General features: G+C 42.5%; 1 protein-coding gene across 1 annotated transcript; it reads left to right on the top strand.

The window, feature by feature from the left end:
* The first annotated feature begins 9,032 nt into the window (after positions 1–9,032).
* Positions 9,033–15,923, top strand: LOC117597112 (snRNA-activating protein complex subunit 2-like). Its single transcript, XM_053233316.1, is given in 6 exon segments — positions 9,033–9,220; positions 13,302–13,475; positions 13,675–13,774; positions 13,777–14,109; positions 14,112–14,237; positions 15,079–15,923. Coding segments are annotated over 6 exon segments (1,362 nt in total). The 5' UTR covers positions 9,033–9,037; the 3' UTR covers positions 15,525–15,923.
* The last annotated feature ends 517 nt before the right edge of the window (positions 15,924–16,440 follow it).

The following is a 16,440-nucleotide window of genomic DNA, read 5'->3' as shown; positions in this document are numbered from 1 at the left end:
AATCGCTATAATATTTTAGCAGCTTGTCATAATTATTACTTAGATGTAGCTACCTACACTGTAAAATCTAATAGCTGTCATGACTTGCATATAAGTTACCAGTACTAATATGTACTACTTAATAGTTTTTATAAAAGTGACATGTAATTGCATGGTAAAAAAGTACATTTTACTTTTTATTCTGAGTGAAGTTTACATGGCTTAAGGCACGATCACTCGCTAATTTTATTTTGAGTCAACCTAATAGGGCTCAAGTTACTATTACAACAGGGCTTAAGTTGCTGTCACGTGCTAAGAGCGAGTATTTTTTAAAGTACCCTAAAAGCAACCAGATCTGCGCGTGTGCAGTAGAAGCCAGTGGACCGTCTCGCGCGCAGACACTGTACCGACATATTTGGGTGCAATTCGAGGATCTCTTCGTGTAAAGAACAGTAAGGTAAAGTTATCAAACAAATAATAATTGTGTGTGAATATGATCATTCTACTGCTGTTATAGCGCTAGCTATCATTTGTTTCATATTAACTTAGCTAACAAACACTGCACAAGTTGAGACATGTCTTGGTTGCTGTCCCGGTACTCTTCCGAGAGAGGGAGAAGAGAAAAACCACTCAGAAATTAATAAAACGGTCATAACCGGGTGGGGTGGGGAGTGACTGTAAGAGTGGACGATACGACCACTTTTTGACCATATTGAGTAGCTGATGACCTTCCAACCGTCTTGGTGTGTTTTTTCTCTTAGAAATGTACTAAACTATTACTAAACTAACATCGCTAATGCGGTCGCTAAGCTAGCGTTAGGCTAACGTGGTGTTAATGACTTTTCTGTCTTTTTTTCTGCCTTTTCTGTCGACCACTACGCTGATTTTTGTTGAACGTAGCGGGGAAAAAATATGACTGTATGATGTAAACTGAGAGAGATCCACAGAACGAAGGTTAACGTTAACTCATCACGAAACCCTGGAAACACGCGGTTCCTCAAGATTTTCTCTTGCAACGCCGCGGGACACAAGAGACCGGGGTTCAAATCCCAGTCAGGGCGTATGTGATATCCAGCCGGATCCTTATGCAAGGTCCTTAATGTTATATGACTGAATCAGTTGTGTATTTATGTTTCACTGCAACACTGTTATTTCCTTTTTTTATGCATCCCAAACGACATAGCTGTCTTTAAAAGATAGCTATGTTGTTTGGGATGTAGCACTATATACCATAAAAATGTTATGGTATATAGTGCTACAATACTGATGATAATAATAGAATATTAATAATAATAATAATAATATATGATAATAGTAAAGTAAAACCAAAGAACAGTGGCATGATAAAATAACATTGATTGATGAGTAAATATGGATTGTGGATTAATAAATATGGATTATTGCACATATACATTTTTTCTCTGTGTGGAAAATTTTTAAATTAGAAATTTCCTTGTCCTTCAGAAGAGCTTGTGGCAACTGTCTTAGAGGCTCAAAACAGCTGCTTCATTAACGTGGTCATCCTCTGCGCCGTATAACTGAAGGTAAGATGCCAGTAGCCAAAAGTTTGGAGGGTATTATACATATTAAATATACACCAAAAACTTCCTCTTAAAATAACCTATTGCAGATGCAGTGGACCTGTAAGCAGTGCATTTTTTCCACAAATAAAAGAGGACAGTTGTTGAAACACTCGCGTGAAACATGGAGGTTTTACATGGCAACAGCCGATACCATGTCTTCATAGTGATTGCTTGTGCACATTCAAATCTTTTAATGCACTCAAAGTGCATTTATCTGTTTGGCATCCTCGATCAGACAGGCAAAGAAGTAAATCCACAGCTGCATTCCATTGCGAGTTATGTGAATACATGGAGCCCTGCATTGAAGCAGAGTTTTTCACACACTTGCGCAGTCATTTAAAACTTAAGCAAAGAGTTGTGTGTCCATATGAAGGCTGTGATTTTCAGAGCAATGTATATTCAACATTTAATGCACACAAAAGTATTATTCACGGTAGGAGTACTACACCACATTTTAAACCAGGAATAGTACACAACATTGAACAACCAGATGAGGTGACCGAAGAAGAGAATGTTTCTTCACAGGATGACTTTGACTGTGAGTATGAGGAGTCTTTGGGTGACACACACGACTTGGAAACTCAGCTGGAACGTAACCTTGCTGCTCTGTTTTTAAAAATGCAGACAGTCCTGCACATATCTGAAATTGCTGCCCAAGAAGTTATACAGCAGATCAACCAGATCCATTTACTTTCAAGGCTGCTAATACAAAGTGCAGTCCAGAAGATTATCAGTGTGTTCTCAGGATTTGGTTACCAAGCGGTATATTTCTTTGGACTCTCTGAATAAGGCTATTAAGCAGTTTCCGTACACATTTTCTGATAAAGCTGACCAACCACAGATAATTCCAAAGACCTACATCTCCAAGAGAACTATCGGGGGCAATGGCCATGAAAACTGGTCTCTCCTGAGGCTCCCTCCATTGATGATAGGGCACAATATCCGAGAGGGAGACCAAGCAAGAGATACTTATGCTTCTAAAAGATATACTAGAGATAGTGATGTAATCACACTTTACTGATGAGTTAATACACTTCCTGGAATGCAAAATCTCAGAACATAGAGAGTTACTGCAGCAAACCTTTCCAACCTACAAACTTCGTCCAAAACATAATTTTATTGAACACTACCCTCAAATGATAAAAATCTTCGGCCCACTAGTAGATGTGTGGACAACACATTTTGAAGGGAAGCACAGTTTCCCTTCAGGAACTCGAGCTGCGTCAAAATGCTATGGGAACACCCCCAGCGTGACACGCTCTGAATCACGTGTGCAGTCAGTCCAATGGATGGGCAAGACGTCACGGGCGGGGTGACGTAGCGACCCGGAAGCTTAAAAGCACGTACGGTGGATACAGCAGCAGCTTTCTGTCATTCAGCAGGCGCTGTGTGTGTCAGTCTGATTTTGTATTGTCTGTCTTTCAAAGCATCATGTCAAAAGCAATAAAAAAGACAAAACATGAGGGCGAGAGCGGGCAGCGTTTTAGGCTGTGTGTTCCTTTAGCCCGCGCTATATTACGGGTGGGGATACACACGTTGGGAGCAGAGCATGCAAAGTCGGCTCTCGAGGGAGCCAGCTGCCCGCATTGCGAGCGTTTGTCACTGTGTGCGCTTCGATCCCAGAAGGCTCTCTTTGAGGAGGGAGCCTTCACCAGCATTCCTCGTGGTGCTGGCCCCGCTTCTGTCGAGGCAGAGCGGCGGTTACACTCGTGGGGTTCGCAAATGGATATGGTGGAGGGAATGGAAACGGGCAAGACCCTTTCTTCTTCCTCACCCGCCAGATCCACTGCCTCTGGGATCGGAAGCCCACTCTGCGGTCTCTTCCCCCCGGGGAGAGGGCTCGGCGCTCCGCCTGTCTTCCTCCGAGGAGGTTGACGTGGAGGGCGCCGATGAGGATTCACCCCCTCAATCTCCCCAGTATGAGGAGCTGTTGGAGGTGGTTACTCATGCCGTGGCCAAGCTAAACATTGACTGGCCCGCCAAGAAACGGGCTGAACCGCAGAAAAGCAAGCTCGATGAACTGCGGACGTAAGCCGCCACCTCCACGCCGGAGCCTGCCTTTCTTCTCTTGGAGGAGGCCTTTTTCAGCCCATATATTCAGTCCTGCCTCTAGTTATTATGCCAGTATGCAGGGCTTGATGATCACGGTTACAGGGCGATGCCCCAGGTTGAACAGACGCTTGTGAGCTATCTGTCCCCCGGTGCGGCATCGTCCCTGAAGGCTCCGGCACTGCTCTCCAAGCCGCTGCAGACCACCTCAGCGCTGGTGAGCAAAGGGTACACGGCACCAGGTCAGGCTGGTGCTTGCTTGGACACCATGGTGGTTTTGTAGGCTTACCAGGCCAATCTGCTAAAAGAGCTAGATGAGGGCATGGAGATTATGTCCGAGCATGTCACCGAGCTCAGACGAGCCGCTGAATTGTCTCTCCGTGCCACCAAAGAGACCACCCGCGCTATTGGCAGGTCCATGGCAGCACTGGTGGTGTCGGAGAGACATCTGTGGTTGACCCTGTATGATATGAAAGAGAAGGACAGGGTCTTCCTCATGGACGCCCCGCTTGCGCCTTCTGGCCTGTTCGGCGACACCATCAGTTCCGTCGTCGACAGTTTCCAGGAGGCTCGTACAAAGGCGGCAGCGTTCCAGCGGTTCCTCCCTTGCTGCTCTCTAGCTCTTGGGGCTGCCGGGCAGGTGCAGCCCCCTCCATGTGCCAGCTCCACATACCAGGAGGCACAAAAACAGAGCTTCGCCTCCCGTGCTCCCCTGCCTCGGGACCGGAAGCCCCTGGCCCAGAGCCCAGCGATGCTCTGGGCCAGGGTCTTCTGAGGCGAAGCCAGATCTGCGGACCGTTCTTCTGTCTAAGAAGACCTCGGCCAAGAAGTCCTGGTGCTCGTGGCCCAGGACTTCTGAGGGCAGGCCCCTCTGGGGAAGAACGGTGTACACCTCATCATATGGTGCCCGTCTCTCCTCAGTGCCCTCGGGAGATCGACCTGCCACCCATGGTGCTTCAGGGCACAGCGGTCTCCATCGAGCGCTTCTCTCAGTTTCCGCCCGGGAACGTGGCGGTACTGGGAGGCTCGCTGCCTCTTCGGAGCTCTTCAGAGCAGCTAGTTTGGCCGTCCCCTGCCAGTCCGCAGCTTCAGGGCACCGAGCTAGCCGCTCTCATTACACCAGAGGTCAGTCTCGAGAGACTGATTCCCTTAGTAGACTATTTTGCGGCGTGGAAACTTCTGCCAAATGTGTCTCAATGGGTCCTGCATACTGTAGAGAGAGGCTACCAAATCCAATTCGGTTCTCCATGGCCTCGTTTTTGCGGGGTTCTTCCCACTCTGGTGGACCCCGAGCAGGCTCTGGTAATGGAACAGGAAGTAAACACTCTCCTGAGGAAGGAGGCCATCGAGGTGGTCCCTCCTCATGACAGAGAGTCCGGGTTCTACAGCTGGTACTTCATCGTTCCGAAGAAGGGTGGAGGGTTGCGTCCCATTTTAGATCTGCATCATTTGAACCGCTCAGTCATGCGACTGAAGTTCAAGATGCTCATGATCAAACAGGTCGTGTCTCAGATCAGGTCCGAGGACGGGTTTGTCACGATCGAGAAAAGTGTGCTTTCTCCAGTACAGAGAACCACAACCACTGTTTGTGACTCAGGAGACATCGCACTGTCCCCTCTGGTTCTCTATGACTCATCTAGCTCCTCTCGGACTCGATGCCATGGTACAGACTTGGCCGAGGCTGCGTCTGTACACCTTTCCCCCGTTCTGGAGAGAGCGTGCTGGGACGGGGTCCATCTGTTGCTAGTAGCCCAGTTCTGGCCGGGCTGAGTATGGTTCTCAGACCTGACTTCTCTTCTCGACGGCTCTCCATTGGAGAATCCCGTCAGGAGGGGTCTCCTCTCACAGGCGGGGGGCACCATATTCCACCCCCGCCCGGAGTTGTGGAAGCTGTGGGTGTGGCCTCTGAGGGGGCACAACTCGTAGCTTCCGGTCTCTCAGCCGAGGTTGTTGAGACCATTCTCCAATCCAGAGCTCCCTCGACGAGGAAACTGTACACCTTGAGGTGGAAACTTTTCACTTCTTGGTGCGGAGACCGCCGGCTCGACCCAGTTCACTGCCCAGTTGGTACAGTGCTGGAGTTCCTGCAGGCCCGTTTCTCCGCAGGGTTGACCCACTCCACCTTGAAGGTCTACGTGGTGGCCATTGCGGCCTACCACGCCCCTCTCAGTGGTCAGTCTGTGGGCAGACAGCCCTTAGTTATGCGTTTCCTCCGTGGTGCGCTGAGGCTGAAGCCTCCGGTATGATCTCGTGTCCCTCCATGGCACCTGGCTGTGGTGTTAGAGGCTCTCTGTAAACCCCCTTTTGAGCCTATAGAGGGGATTTCTGATTGTCTTCTCACTATAAAGACTGCCTTTCTTCTGGCGATTTCCTCTCTTAAGAGAGTTGGGGATCTACAGACCCTCTCTGTGGCCCCCTCTTATTTAGACTTTGCGCCCGGTCTGCCCAAAGTGTTTCTCTACCCTCGAGCGGGTTATGTACCTAAAATTCCCTTGTCTACACCACGGCCAGTCATACACCAGGCCTTCTGTCCTCCTCCCTTTCAGGAGCCCGACCATCAGAGGCTTAACTGTACGTGTCCAGTGCGAGCAGGTGTGCGGGCAGGTGTGTCTATGCAGGACATCTGCAATGCTGCAGGTTGGTCCACGCCCTTGACGTTCGCCAGGTTCTATGGCCTCGATATGTGAGCCGTTCCGGGTTCTTCTGTTCTCTTGCCCTAGCTGTGCTCTTTCACTCTAGGCAGGGATTCGTAAGTCTGGCGACGTGGGTATACTCGTTCCCATAGTGTTTCGACGCAGCTCGAGTTCCTGAACGGGAACGTCTCTAGGTTACGCATGTAACCATGGTTCCCAGAGGGAACAAGACGCTTCCATTTGGATTCATCATCCATCTTTGGAAATTGATAAAGTGAGGTCAGTTATGATTACATCTTTTCCTGAAAATGTTCAGAACTCCCTAAGTCAGCATAATGCCAAACAAAATACGGTGTTGGTTGCACGTTGTTGGTTGTGTTGATGGTGTAAAATACAGTGCAGATATGACCATTTCAGTTGGAACCTGTTCAGGTCTCCCAGAGTTCCAGCAAATAGCACATATTGTTATTAATACAGAAATCCTGTTGATCTGTAGGCTTTTGACTTCATGGTATGTTGAACACTTATGTGCTTATGAGTTGTGCTTCAGTGGGGCAGGGTCTCTCACAGTCACTCATTTTTCTGATCTAAATGATCCTTTCCCCTTATCCTCCTATTGAATAAAGGGCAGTGTGTATGTGATACTGAAGCGTTATATATTATGCTGAATGATTGCATGTGAAATTGGCACTAAAGTTATGTTACTCTAGGACCATGGGAAGCTATAAACTAAGAATTTTTGTAAATGAACAGGATATACATAAAGTCTCACTAGATGGGAAACCAGAAACAGTTGAAGAACTTAAGATAATAGTTAAAGAAAAATGCAAGCTTAAGCATGATTTTTCTCTCATGTATGAAGATCCTGACTTTGATAATTCCCTCTGCAACCTTGATGTACAAGATTTGCCACCTACGAAAGTTACTGTCAAGGTCATACCATGACACTGACATTGATACCTACCTCCACCCCCAGTCTATCTGAAGTCTCCTCAGATGATACAGAGATTCTGTTGACACCAAGCTCATCAAGACAAGAGCGATGGCCAGAATTTTTTGACATTCCAAATTTCCCAGTTGATGTGGAATTCAGACTGAGACGGGCAAATCTTCAGTTTTTATGAGACCGTACTTACCTGAATGTACCAAGAGACATGAAGCATGGTATTTTGGAGAAACTTGCTGAGGAGATCTACAAATTTGATGCCTATCCAAATAAAGAACAATGCCATTCTGTGGCATTAGCACTCATAACAAAACATCCCTGTCTGAGGGAACCAGGCTCACCAGATGGGTGCTCTGGCTGGAAGAACAGCTTGTACAAAATGGGAAACTATCGCACTAAACTGAGAAAAGCTGGATGTCCAGAGGTTGCAATAAACACAGGGATAAAGTGCGCCCCGCAAATAGCATCAAAATGACTCAAAAGACCAAAAAGGTATGAGGTGAATTACTTACCTAACATACCTGAGGGGCAGAATGAAGATGGACTAGAGGCTGAAAGAAAGCTCCTGGTTGAAGAAATGAAAAAACGGAACCCCAGTGGAACTGTTATTGCTTCAAAGATGGATCAGAAATTCCCATTGTGGAGATGGTAGATTGTGGAGGCCGAACCTCCAGTGAAAACCCTGAAGGAACGGTGGCCTGCCCTTTTTTCAGAGAGACAAGTAAGAACTGACACTTATATGCTTTTTTGTTTACACTAAAAAAATCTCCTTTTGAGTTAGTGCAATTATTGAAGAGTTAGTTGAAGAGTAGTAGTAGTGCCGGTTGCTATTGTCGCCATTGTTGGCACTTCTTTGAAATGGTTACTTTTTTGTTTTTGCTATTATTGTGTTAATAGCAAAAAACATTAGCTGCACTTACATAGAGGTTTTTAAATGCCTTATGCTCAGACTATTCCACTATAACTGGTCTTATAACTATTATTATTATTATTATTATTATTATTATTATTATTATTATTTACAGTGAGCTAGATAGATAGATAGATAGAATAGATATTTTCACAGGCCAAGTCCTTAAAATGCCGCCAAACGCATTTTAAGTGCTGTCGTCCTTTTTGGCCTTTCTAGCGACTCGTTTCAAAATACCACTGACAGCAACGAGTCATTGTTTTGACTTGGTAATCACTTTGCAGTTATCCATCACCAGCTTTTTAAGTTTTAATTAAAGACAAGCACTGACATTTTTTCTGTGTTGAATCGTGCGTTGATTCGGTGTAGGAAAACCGAAGACTGTAACACAGTGGTGTAATTTGTGTGGCTAGGCAATTCGTCAATGACCTACAGCTTGGATAGCTGGCTAATGTTAGCTGTTTCGCTAACTAGCCATTTTCATGAACATATAAGCTGTCAAGTTTTCTTATAGCAAATTACTATTTCCCGGAAAGGATGTGTAGCTAGAGTGCCAAATCGTAAGATTCGTGCGAATCAACCTGTTAACTGATGTTAAGTATCTACCTATAAGTTTAAAGTACAAGAGTAGTGATGAGCTACGTGATGAAATTGCACAATAGTTCCCAGTAGCAGTGCTGGTGAAAACATTCTCAAGTCATTTCCTGGAGCACAGCGAAGCTGGAGATGTGGCGTCTTAATGGATATACATGTAAAATGACTCAGTGACTCTCTCCCAAACACTTACTTGCTAGTTTGCCCGAAACTTAGGTTTCCTTAAAGAAAGTATGCAGCTCAGTACTCCATGATACACATACACCATGATTATAATAATAATGATAGTGGTAATGATGATGAAGATGATGATGATGATGATGTGTGCATTCTTTCAGTCATTATGAAGCCTCCATCTCGTCGCCGGATCACACCATCTCGTTTTTTAGAATTAAAGAGGACTGAACCAATAAGCAGGTTCCCTACTGGGTGCCTTCTACTTGCCCTGAAACAACAGAACAGGTTAAATACAGAACTGGATTTTTTGGCACTTCAGAAGAAATTTCCTAAATGGTCTCTGCATCAGGTATGCATGTCCACAATGAACCTTTGCTCTGGTACAAACAAAAATATTGTAAAAATCCTGTGCCTGTAATACCAGTATGTACAGTGCTGTGCTTGCTTTTAGATACAGAACATGATAAAGATTTGAGGAGGTGTGTGTGGTGCAGCGGGTGTATCTGCAGGTCCAAAAACAGAGAAGTAAGGAACAAAACAACAAAGTACCAATGGAACTATGGGCAGAAGTAGCACAGAAAATGGCTGGTGTCCATGAGGAAACAATATCTTCTGCCTTCTCTCAAGTATGTGATCATGGAAAAGTGCATGTGATCATAGTGGAAGAGATTGCTTAGTTTCTAGTGTTTGTGATACTGTAATATTCAAAGAAGGAATTTTTTCAAAGAATTTGTTACTTAAATTCTTGAGCATGTATCTTGGGTGGCAGCATTTTTATTTATTTATTTATTTTTTTGAGTTGACTTTTTTGTACCATCAGATGCTGGTAATTGCTGCCACAGAGCCCTGCAGCCTCCACTACTCAGATCCTCCACGTACCACAGACTCTCAAAGTACTCTATCCAGCGGCTTGTGCCCTATGTGCCGATGCCTAAATGAGCAAGTAACTGAGCAAGCAAAGGCTACAGAATCACCATTAGCTGCTGGAGATTTTGCAGGCCAGTCACCTGCAATGAAACTGTCAAAAGACAAAGGTGATTGGGCTACTGCTGGCTTGTGTCCACTAAATCCATTCATGGTGTCAGTAGCCCTCCTGAAATGGCAGTAACCCAAGGAGAATGCAAAAGCAGCTCTGTTTTTCTGATTTCAGAACCGTTGATGCTGACGTTGGTGTTTTAAAATGATTTCATTTAGAAAATAATATACATCTGCCTTGTTTCAAAGTGCATTTAATGTGATGGCATCAGTGAAATAACCTTACATAATTTAATGAAGCTTGTAAGTACAAATTAGGCCTTTAGTATACATTGCACTGAAAACATATTTTACATATTTCAAAACATATTTTACATATTTCTAATGCACTAGTGAAGTGGGTGTACACAAGAACATTAATTTATAAATGTGTGCTGGATTCACTATTTGAAGTTTTTGTCTTTTTAGTTACTAAAGGACACTTTTGTGCACACAGTTGTGTTTATTTAATAAATATCTATTTTTTAGTTAATTTCTGTTGCATTTGTCATTCTAGTGTGCTGTTTACAGAAAATGTTCGTTTTTACAGAAAATGTGACTGGTTTACTATGAGAAATGTGTGGATCAGGGAAATGTGGCTCATGAGTCAAGTAGTAAAGAAGTTGAAATGTTTTGCTTAGTCTTAGGTATATCTGAGTGGTGTCTGATTTATTGACCATAAAAACAGTGTAAATTATGTGCTGTTGACTTCTCTGACACAAATCCTCAACTCAAAGGAAAATAAGAGTAGGGGTAAGCAAACTGTCCTTGTTGTAAAGTTTACATTTAACAGCTAATTTTTAATAATCAGATATTTTTTCCCTATGCTTTTTATGAATTGGACTTGCACAAAAATAACAATCCAATGGTTTGTTAGGTACATCAGCGTACTTACATAATCAGCCTGTCATTATGTTTTACTGCTGTGTCGATTACAGTCCATGGAGCTGTACTTTTAATTTTATAACATATGATTTTACAGCTGTACATAAAATGTCCTACTGCCTTTCCAAAGAAATGAAACTTCTCCTGCCCAATGTTCATCAGGTAATTGCTGCTAGATGAGGTGTATATTTAGTGTAATTTTTTTCCAGTAAGTGCAGGTGCAAAAATGCTGGGAAAAGTGGAATATAAATTGTAGGATTGCATTGGAAGGGCAAGGCCAAGTCTTTTGTTTTTGCTGCACGCTGAAGACATTTAGGTTTGAGATCAAAATATGAATACGAGACATTATATTAGAATTTCATCTTTTGTTTCCTGATATTTACATCTAGACATGTTAAACAACTTAGAATATGGCACCTTTGGTGGCAGACCACCCAATCGTTAGATGAGCAGAAGTATTGGAACAGATAGTCTTAAAGTAAATACTTTAGGGATAAGGATTCCAATCTGGCCTTCATATTCTTACTGCTGATGAATGGTTTGCATCTTCTTGTATGGCCTCTATATTTCTGCTTTCAAAGTCTTCTTCAAAAAGTGGATAGTGATACCTTCACCCCTGCCCTGTGGAGGTTGTTTTTGATGTCACTGACTGTTGTGTTGGGTTTTTCTTTACAGCTCTCACAATGTTTCTGTCATCAACTGCTGTTGTTTTCCTTGTCCAACTTGTTTGATGTCTGGTTGTTAGTACACCAGTGGTTTCTTTCTTGTTCAGGACGTTCCAAATTGTTGTATTGGCTATGCTCAGTATAAATTGTGCAGTGGTTCTGATCGATTTTCCTTCTTTTCTCAGCTTCAAAATGGCTTGCTTTTCTCCCATAGACAGCTCTCTGGTCTTCATGTTGCTTCTTCCGTTTTAACAAAAACTGCAGTCTTCACAGCCAGAACTCAGGGCTCAAACCAAGTATAGACATTCAGAGCTATTAATTGTTTAAACAGTCAATCTAACAGGGCACAACTGAGCAATAAGAAATACCTGTCAGTCACATGTTCCAATATTTTGATCACTTGAAAAATGGGTGGGTTCAAACAAAAGATATCATGTTCTAAGTTGTTTAACACATCTAGATGTAAATATCAGGAAATGAAAAAGAAAGTACACCCTCCACCAGTTCTATGTTTTTATTTATCAGGGCCTAAATAACAATTGGGGGTCCTCATCAACTTCTATAAACAAATAACCTCAGGTCAAAAAAAAAAAAGAAACAGATTTCAATCTGTAATCATTTTTTCCCCCAAAAACTAAACCAAAATTCAGAAACCAGGTGGGAAGTATAATTACAACCTTCCTACTTCCACAATCATTAATAGAGTAATTAGCAGCCAAATGTTACTATGTACAAGAATTATTACTACCTCTATAAAAGCAGAACTTTTGTCAGTTTGGTGTTCTGGAGCACTCAGGTATGTGTCTACACCATACCAAGAAGAAAGGACATCAGCCATGGCTTCAGAGAAGCAATTGTTCCTGCTCATCAATCCGGGAAGGGTTATAAGGTCATCGCCAAACAATTTGAAATTCACGATTCTGCAGTGAGAAGGACTGTTTACAAATGGAGAGCCTTCACGACAGTTGCCAACCTTCCCAGGAGTGGATGTCCCAGCAAATTCAGTCCAAGGTTAGACCGCTTAATGTTCAGAGATGTAAAGAAAAACCCAAGAGCTACATCATGTGACATACAGGTCTCTGTAAGCACATTAAAAGTTCATGTTCATGACAGCACAATCAGCAAAAGACTGAACAAGGATGGCTTTCATCCAAAAAAGAATATGGAAGCATGACTTAGGTTTGCAAAATTGCATCTGGACAAACCAGTTTTAAAAGTTTTCTTTAAAAAAGTTTTCTTTTGAACTGATGAGACCAATGTGGAGATTTGGTCATCATGCACAGCACCATGTTTGGCAAAAACCAAACAGCATATCACCAAAAACACCAGCAAATCAACATCTCAATTGCTAAAGAAGAAAAAAAATCAAGGTGTTAGAATGGCGAAGTCAAAGTCCAGACCTCAACCCCACTGAGATGCTATGGTGGGATCTTAAGAGAGCTGTGCATAAACAAATGCCCTTAAACACGATGAACTGAAGCAATGTTATAAAGAAGAGTGGGCCAAAATTTCTCAGAGACTTTCAGAGACTCATAAACTCCCACAGAAAAAATGTTTACTTCGAGTTATTGTTGCTAAAGGTCGTTCTATATGTTAATGAGCCATAGGGTGTACTTATTTTATTTTACTTAAACAAATCTTTTTTTGTTCCACCTTCCATTCATTCACATCCTCTGTATGCAGAGGACTGTGGGAGCAAGACGGTTGCGAACAGGCAGTGGAAGTTTTTAAAAGCGAGCTACAGCATTTCTCAACTTCTGAAACTAATTCAGATATTGTGCATTAGTTTATCATGTTGTCTCATATGCTAATTAGCCTAATACTAATTAGTAATACCAGTATGTACAGTGCTGTGTTTGCTTTTAGATACAGAACATGATAAAGTTTTTGAGGAGGTGTGTGGTGCAGCGGGTGTATCTGCAGGTCCAAAAACGGAGACGTGAGGAACAAAACAACAAAGTACCAATGGAACTATGGGCAGAAGTAGCACAGAAAATGGCTGGTGTCCATGAGGAAACAATATCTTCTGCCTTCTCTCAAGTATGTGATCATGGAAAAGTGCATGTGATCATAGTGGAAGAGATTGCTTAGTTTCTAGTGTTTGTGATACTGTAATATTCAAAGAAGGAATTTTTCCAAAGAATTTGTTACTTAAATTCTTGAGCATGAGCATGTATCTTGGGTGGCAGCATTTATTTATTTTTTTTTTTTTTTTGAGTTGACTTTTTTGTACCATCAGATGCTGGTAATTGCTGCCACAGAGTCCTGCAGCCTCCACCACACAGATCCTCCACGTACCACAGACTCTCAAAGTACTCTAGCCAGCGGCTTGTGCACTGTGTGCCTAAATCCCATGCTGGCTTGCCTCTTCCAGCGATAATTCGGCCTGGACAAGCCTCTAAAACCCCTCAGTCACATGGGAAGGATGCACCTTCCAACCCCTCTGCCCAAACCACCACAGTAACATCTCCTTCTGCCATTGCTGAAGAGGATCATAGTGAGTTACAACAAAAAACTGAGGCAGACAAAGACTCTGCCATGCCTTCCACATCAACCACCCTTAAATCACTCCTGAGTCAACCTGTCTCAAAACCAACGCCACCACTGTCTGCTTCAAGTGCTGTGTCTACTGCTGCACCCTTGCTCACATCAGACATTGATAAGCAAGCTGAAGTGGACAGTCTGAGCAAGCCTGGCAATATAGACCAATGGGGATGAAGAGTGTAGTGGATTTTGAAAAGATATACCAATTTATAAGCAACATCATTCTCAAAAAACACACTCAGCCTCTTACTGCTATGGGTATGTATTCTCCCTAAAACATTTTATGTCTAAATATTAAATTTTTTGTCAATTGCAATGGATGTTCGTATGAGATGGGCTGATCTGAGTATTTCAGAAACTGCTGGGTCCCTGGGAATTTCACACACAACAGTCTCTAAAGTTTACTTAGAATGGTGCGAAAATCAAAAAACACTGAGTGAGCAACAGTTTTGTGGGTGGAAACACCTTGTTGATAAGAGAGGTCAGAGGAAAATAGCCAGATTGGTTCAAGCTGCAAGGAAGGATATACTAACTCAATCATTCTTTACAACCGTGGTGAGCAGAAAAGACCACATCAGGCTCCAGGCTATTATGGGCTTAGGCTGACCCAAACTGGACAGTTGAAGATTAGAAAAAAGAATCACTTGTTTTTCTGCTGATGGTGTTTTTCATCAACAAGGCGTTTCCATCCGCAGAACTGCCATTCACTGGATGTTTTTTCTTTATTGCACAATTCTGAGTAAACTCTAGAGACTGTTGTGCATGAAATCCCAGGAGATCAGCAGTTAGAGAAATACTCAAACCAGCCTGTCTGGCACCAACACTCATGCCTGCTGCCACATGATTGGATGATTGGCTGATTAGATAAACGCATGACTGTGTAGGTGTACAGGTGTTCCTAATAAAGTGAGTATTTAGTATATATACTGTGTGTGTGCGTATATATATATATATATATATATATATATATATATATATATAGAGAGAGAGAGAGAGAGAGAGAGAGAGAGAAAGAAAGAAAGAAAGAAAGAGAGTATTAAAAAATATATATATTATAAAATTACAACCTTGTGAAATTGTTTGTCTTTAATAACCCAAGAAAGTGCAGTGCTTTTGGACCTGTTGATGTCTTTGCCTGAAGAGCTCCCCTTGCTGGACTGTAAGGAACTGCAGCATCATCTGCTTCAAGTTCACACCCGTCTGAACACACCAGCAGTGAGCCACAGCACAGATCAGAGACCTGCAGTTGCCAATTCTGCTTCAACTAGAGTAACAGAACAGCAAACCTCCAGAGCTGACAAACATGCTAAAGGACCTGATGTTTCTTTACAAACACAGAGTGTACCGTCTACAGGGGAAGAGAGTGTTCAAAAGGGAGAAGTAACTGAGCAAGCAAAGGCTACAGAATCACCATTAGCTGCTGGAGATTTTGCAGGCCAGTCACCTGCAATGAAACTGTCAAAAGACAAAGGTGATTGGGCTACTGCTGGCTTGTGTCCACTAAATCCATTCATGGTGCCAGTAGCCCTCCTGAAACGGCAGTAACCCAAGGAGAGTGCAAAAGCAGCTGTGTTTTTCTGATTTCAGAACCGTTGATGCTGACGTTGGTGTTTTAAAATGATTTCATTTAGAAAATAATATACATCTGCCTTGTTTCAAAGTGCATTTAATGTGATGGCATCAGTGAAATAACCTTACATAATTTAATGAAGCTTGTAAGTACAAATTAGGCCTTTAGTATACATTGCACTGAAAACATATTTTACATATTTCAAAACATATTTTACATATTTCTAATGCACTAGTGAAGTGGGTGTACACAAGAACATTAATTTATAAATGTGTGCTGGATTCACTATTTGAAGTTTTTGTCTTTTTAGTTACTAAAGGACACTTTTGTGCACACAGTTGTGTTTATTTAATAAATATCTATTTTTTAGTTAATTTCTGTTGCATTTGTCATTCTAGTGTGCTGTTTACAGAAAATGTTCGTTTTTACAGAAAATGTGACTGGTTTACTATGAGAAATGTGTGGATCAGGGAAATGTGGCTCATGAGTCAAGTAGTAAAGAAGTTGAAATGTTTTGCTTAGTCTTAGGTATATCTGAGTGGTGTCTGATTTATTGACCATAAAAACAGTGTAAATTATGTGCTGTTGACTTCTCTGACACAAATCCTCAACTCAAAGGAAAATAAGAGTAGGGGTAAGCAAACTGTCCTTGTTGTAAAGTTTACATTTAACAGCTAATTTTTAATAATCAGATATTTTTTCCCTATGCTTTTTATGAATTGGACTTGCACAAAAATAACAATCCAATGGTTTGTTAGGTACATCAGTGTGCTTACATAATCAGCCTGTCATTATGTTTTACTGCTGTGTCGATTACAGTCCATGGAGCTGTACTTTTAATTTTATAACATATGATTTTACAGCTGTACATAAAATGTCCTACTGCCTTTC

This window comes from Pangasianodon hypophthalmus, chromosome 4, assembly GCF_027358585.1.
Source record: "Pangasianodon hypophthalmus isolate fPanHyp1 chromosome 4, fPanHyp1.pri, whole genome shotgun sequence".
Classification (NCBI taxonomy): Eukaryota; Metazoa; Chordata; class Actinopteri; order Siluriformes; family Pangasiidae; genus Pangasianodon; species Pangasianodon hypophthalmus.
The sequence above is the reverse complement of the archived record's forward strand: the minus strand, read 5'-3'. Positions and strand labels throughout refer to the sequence as shown.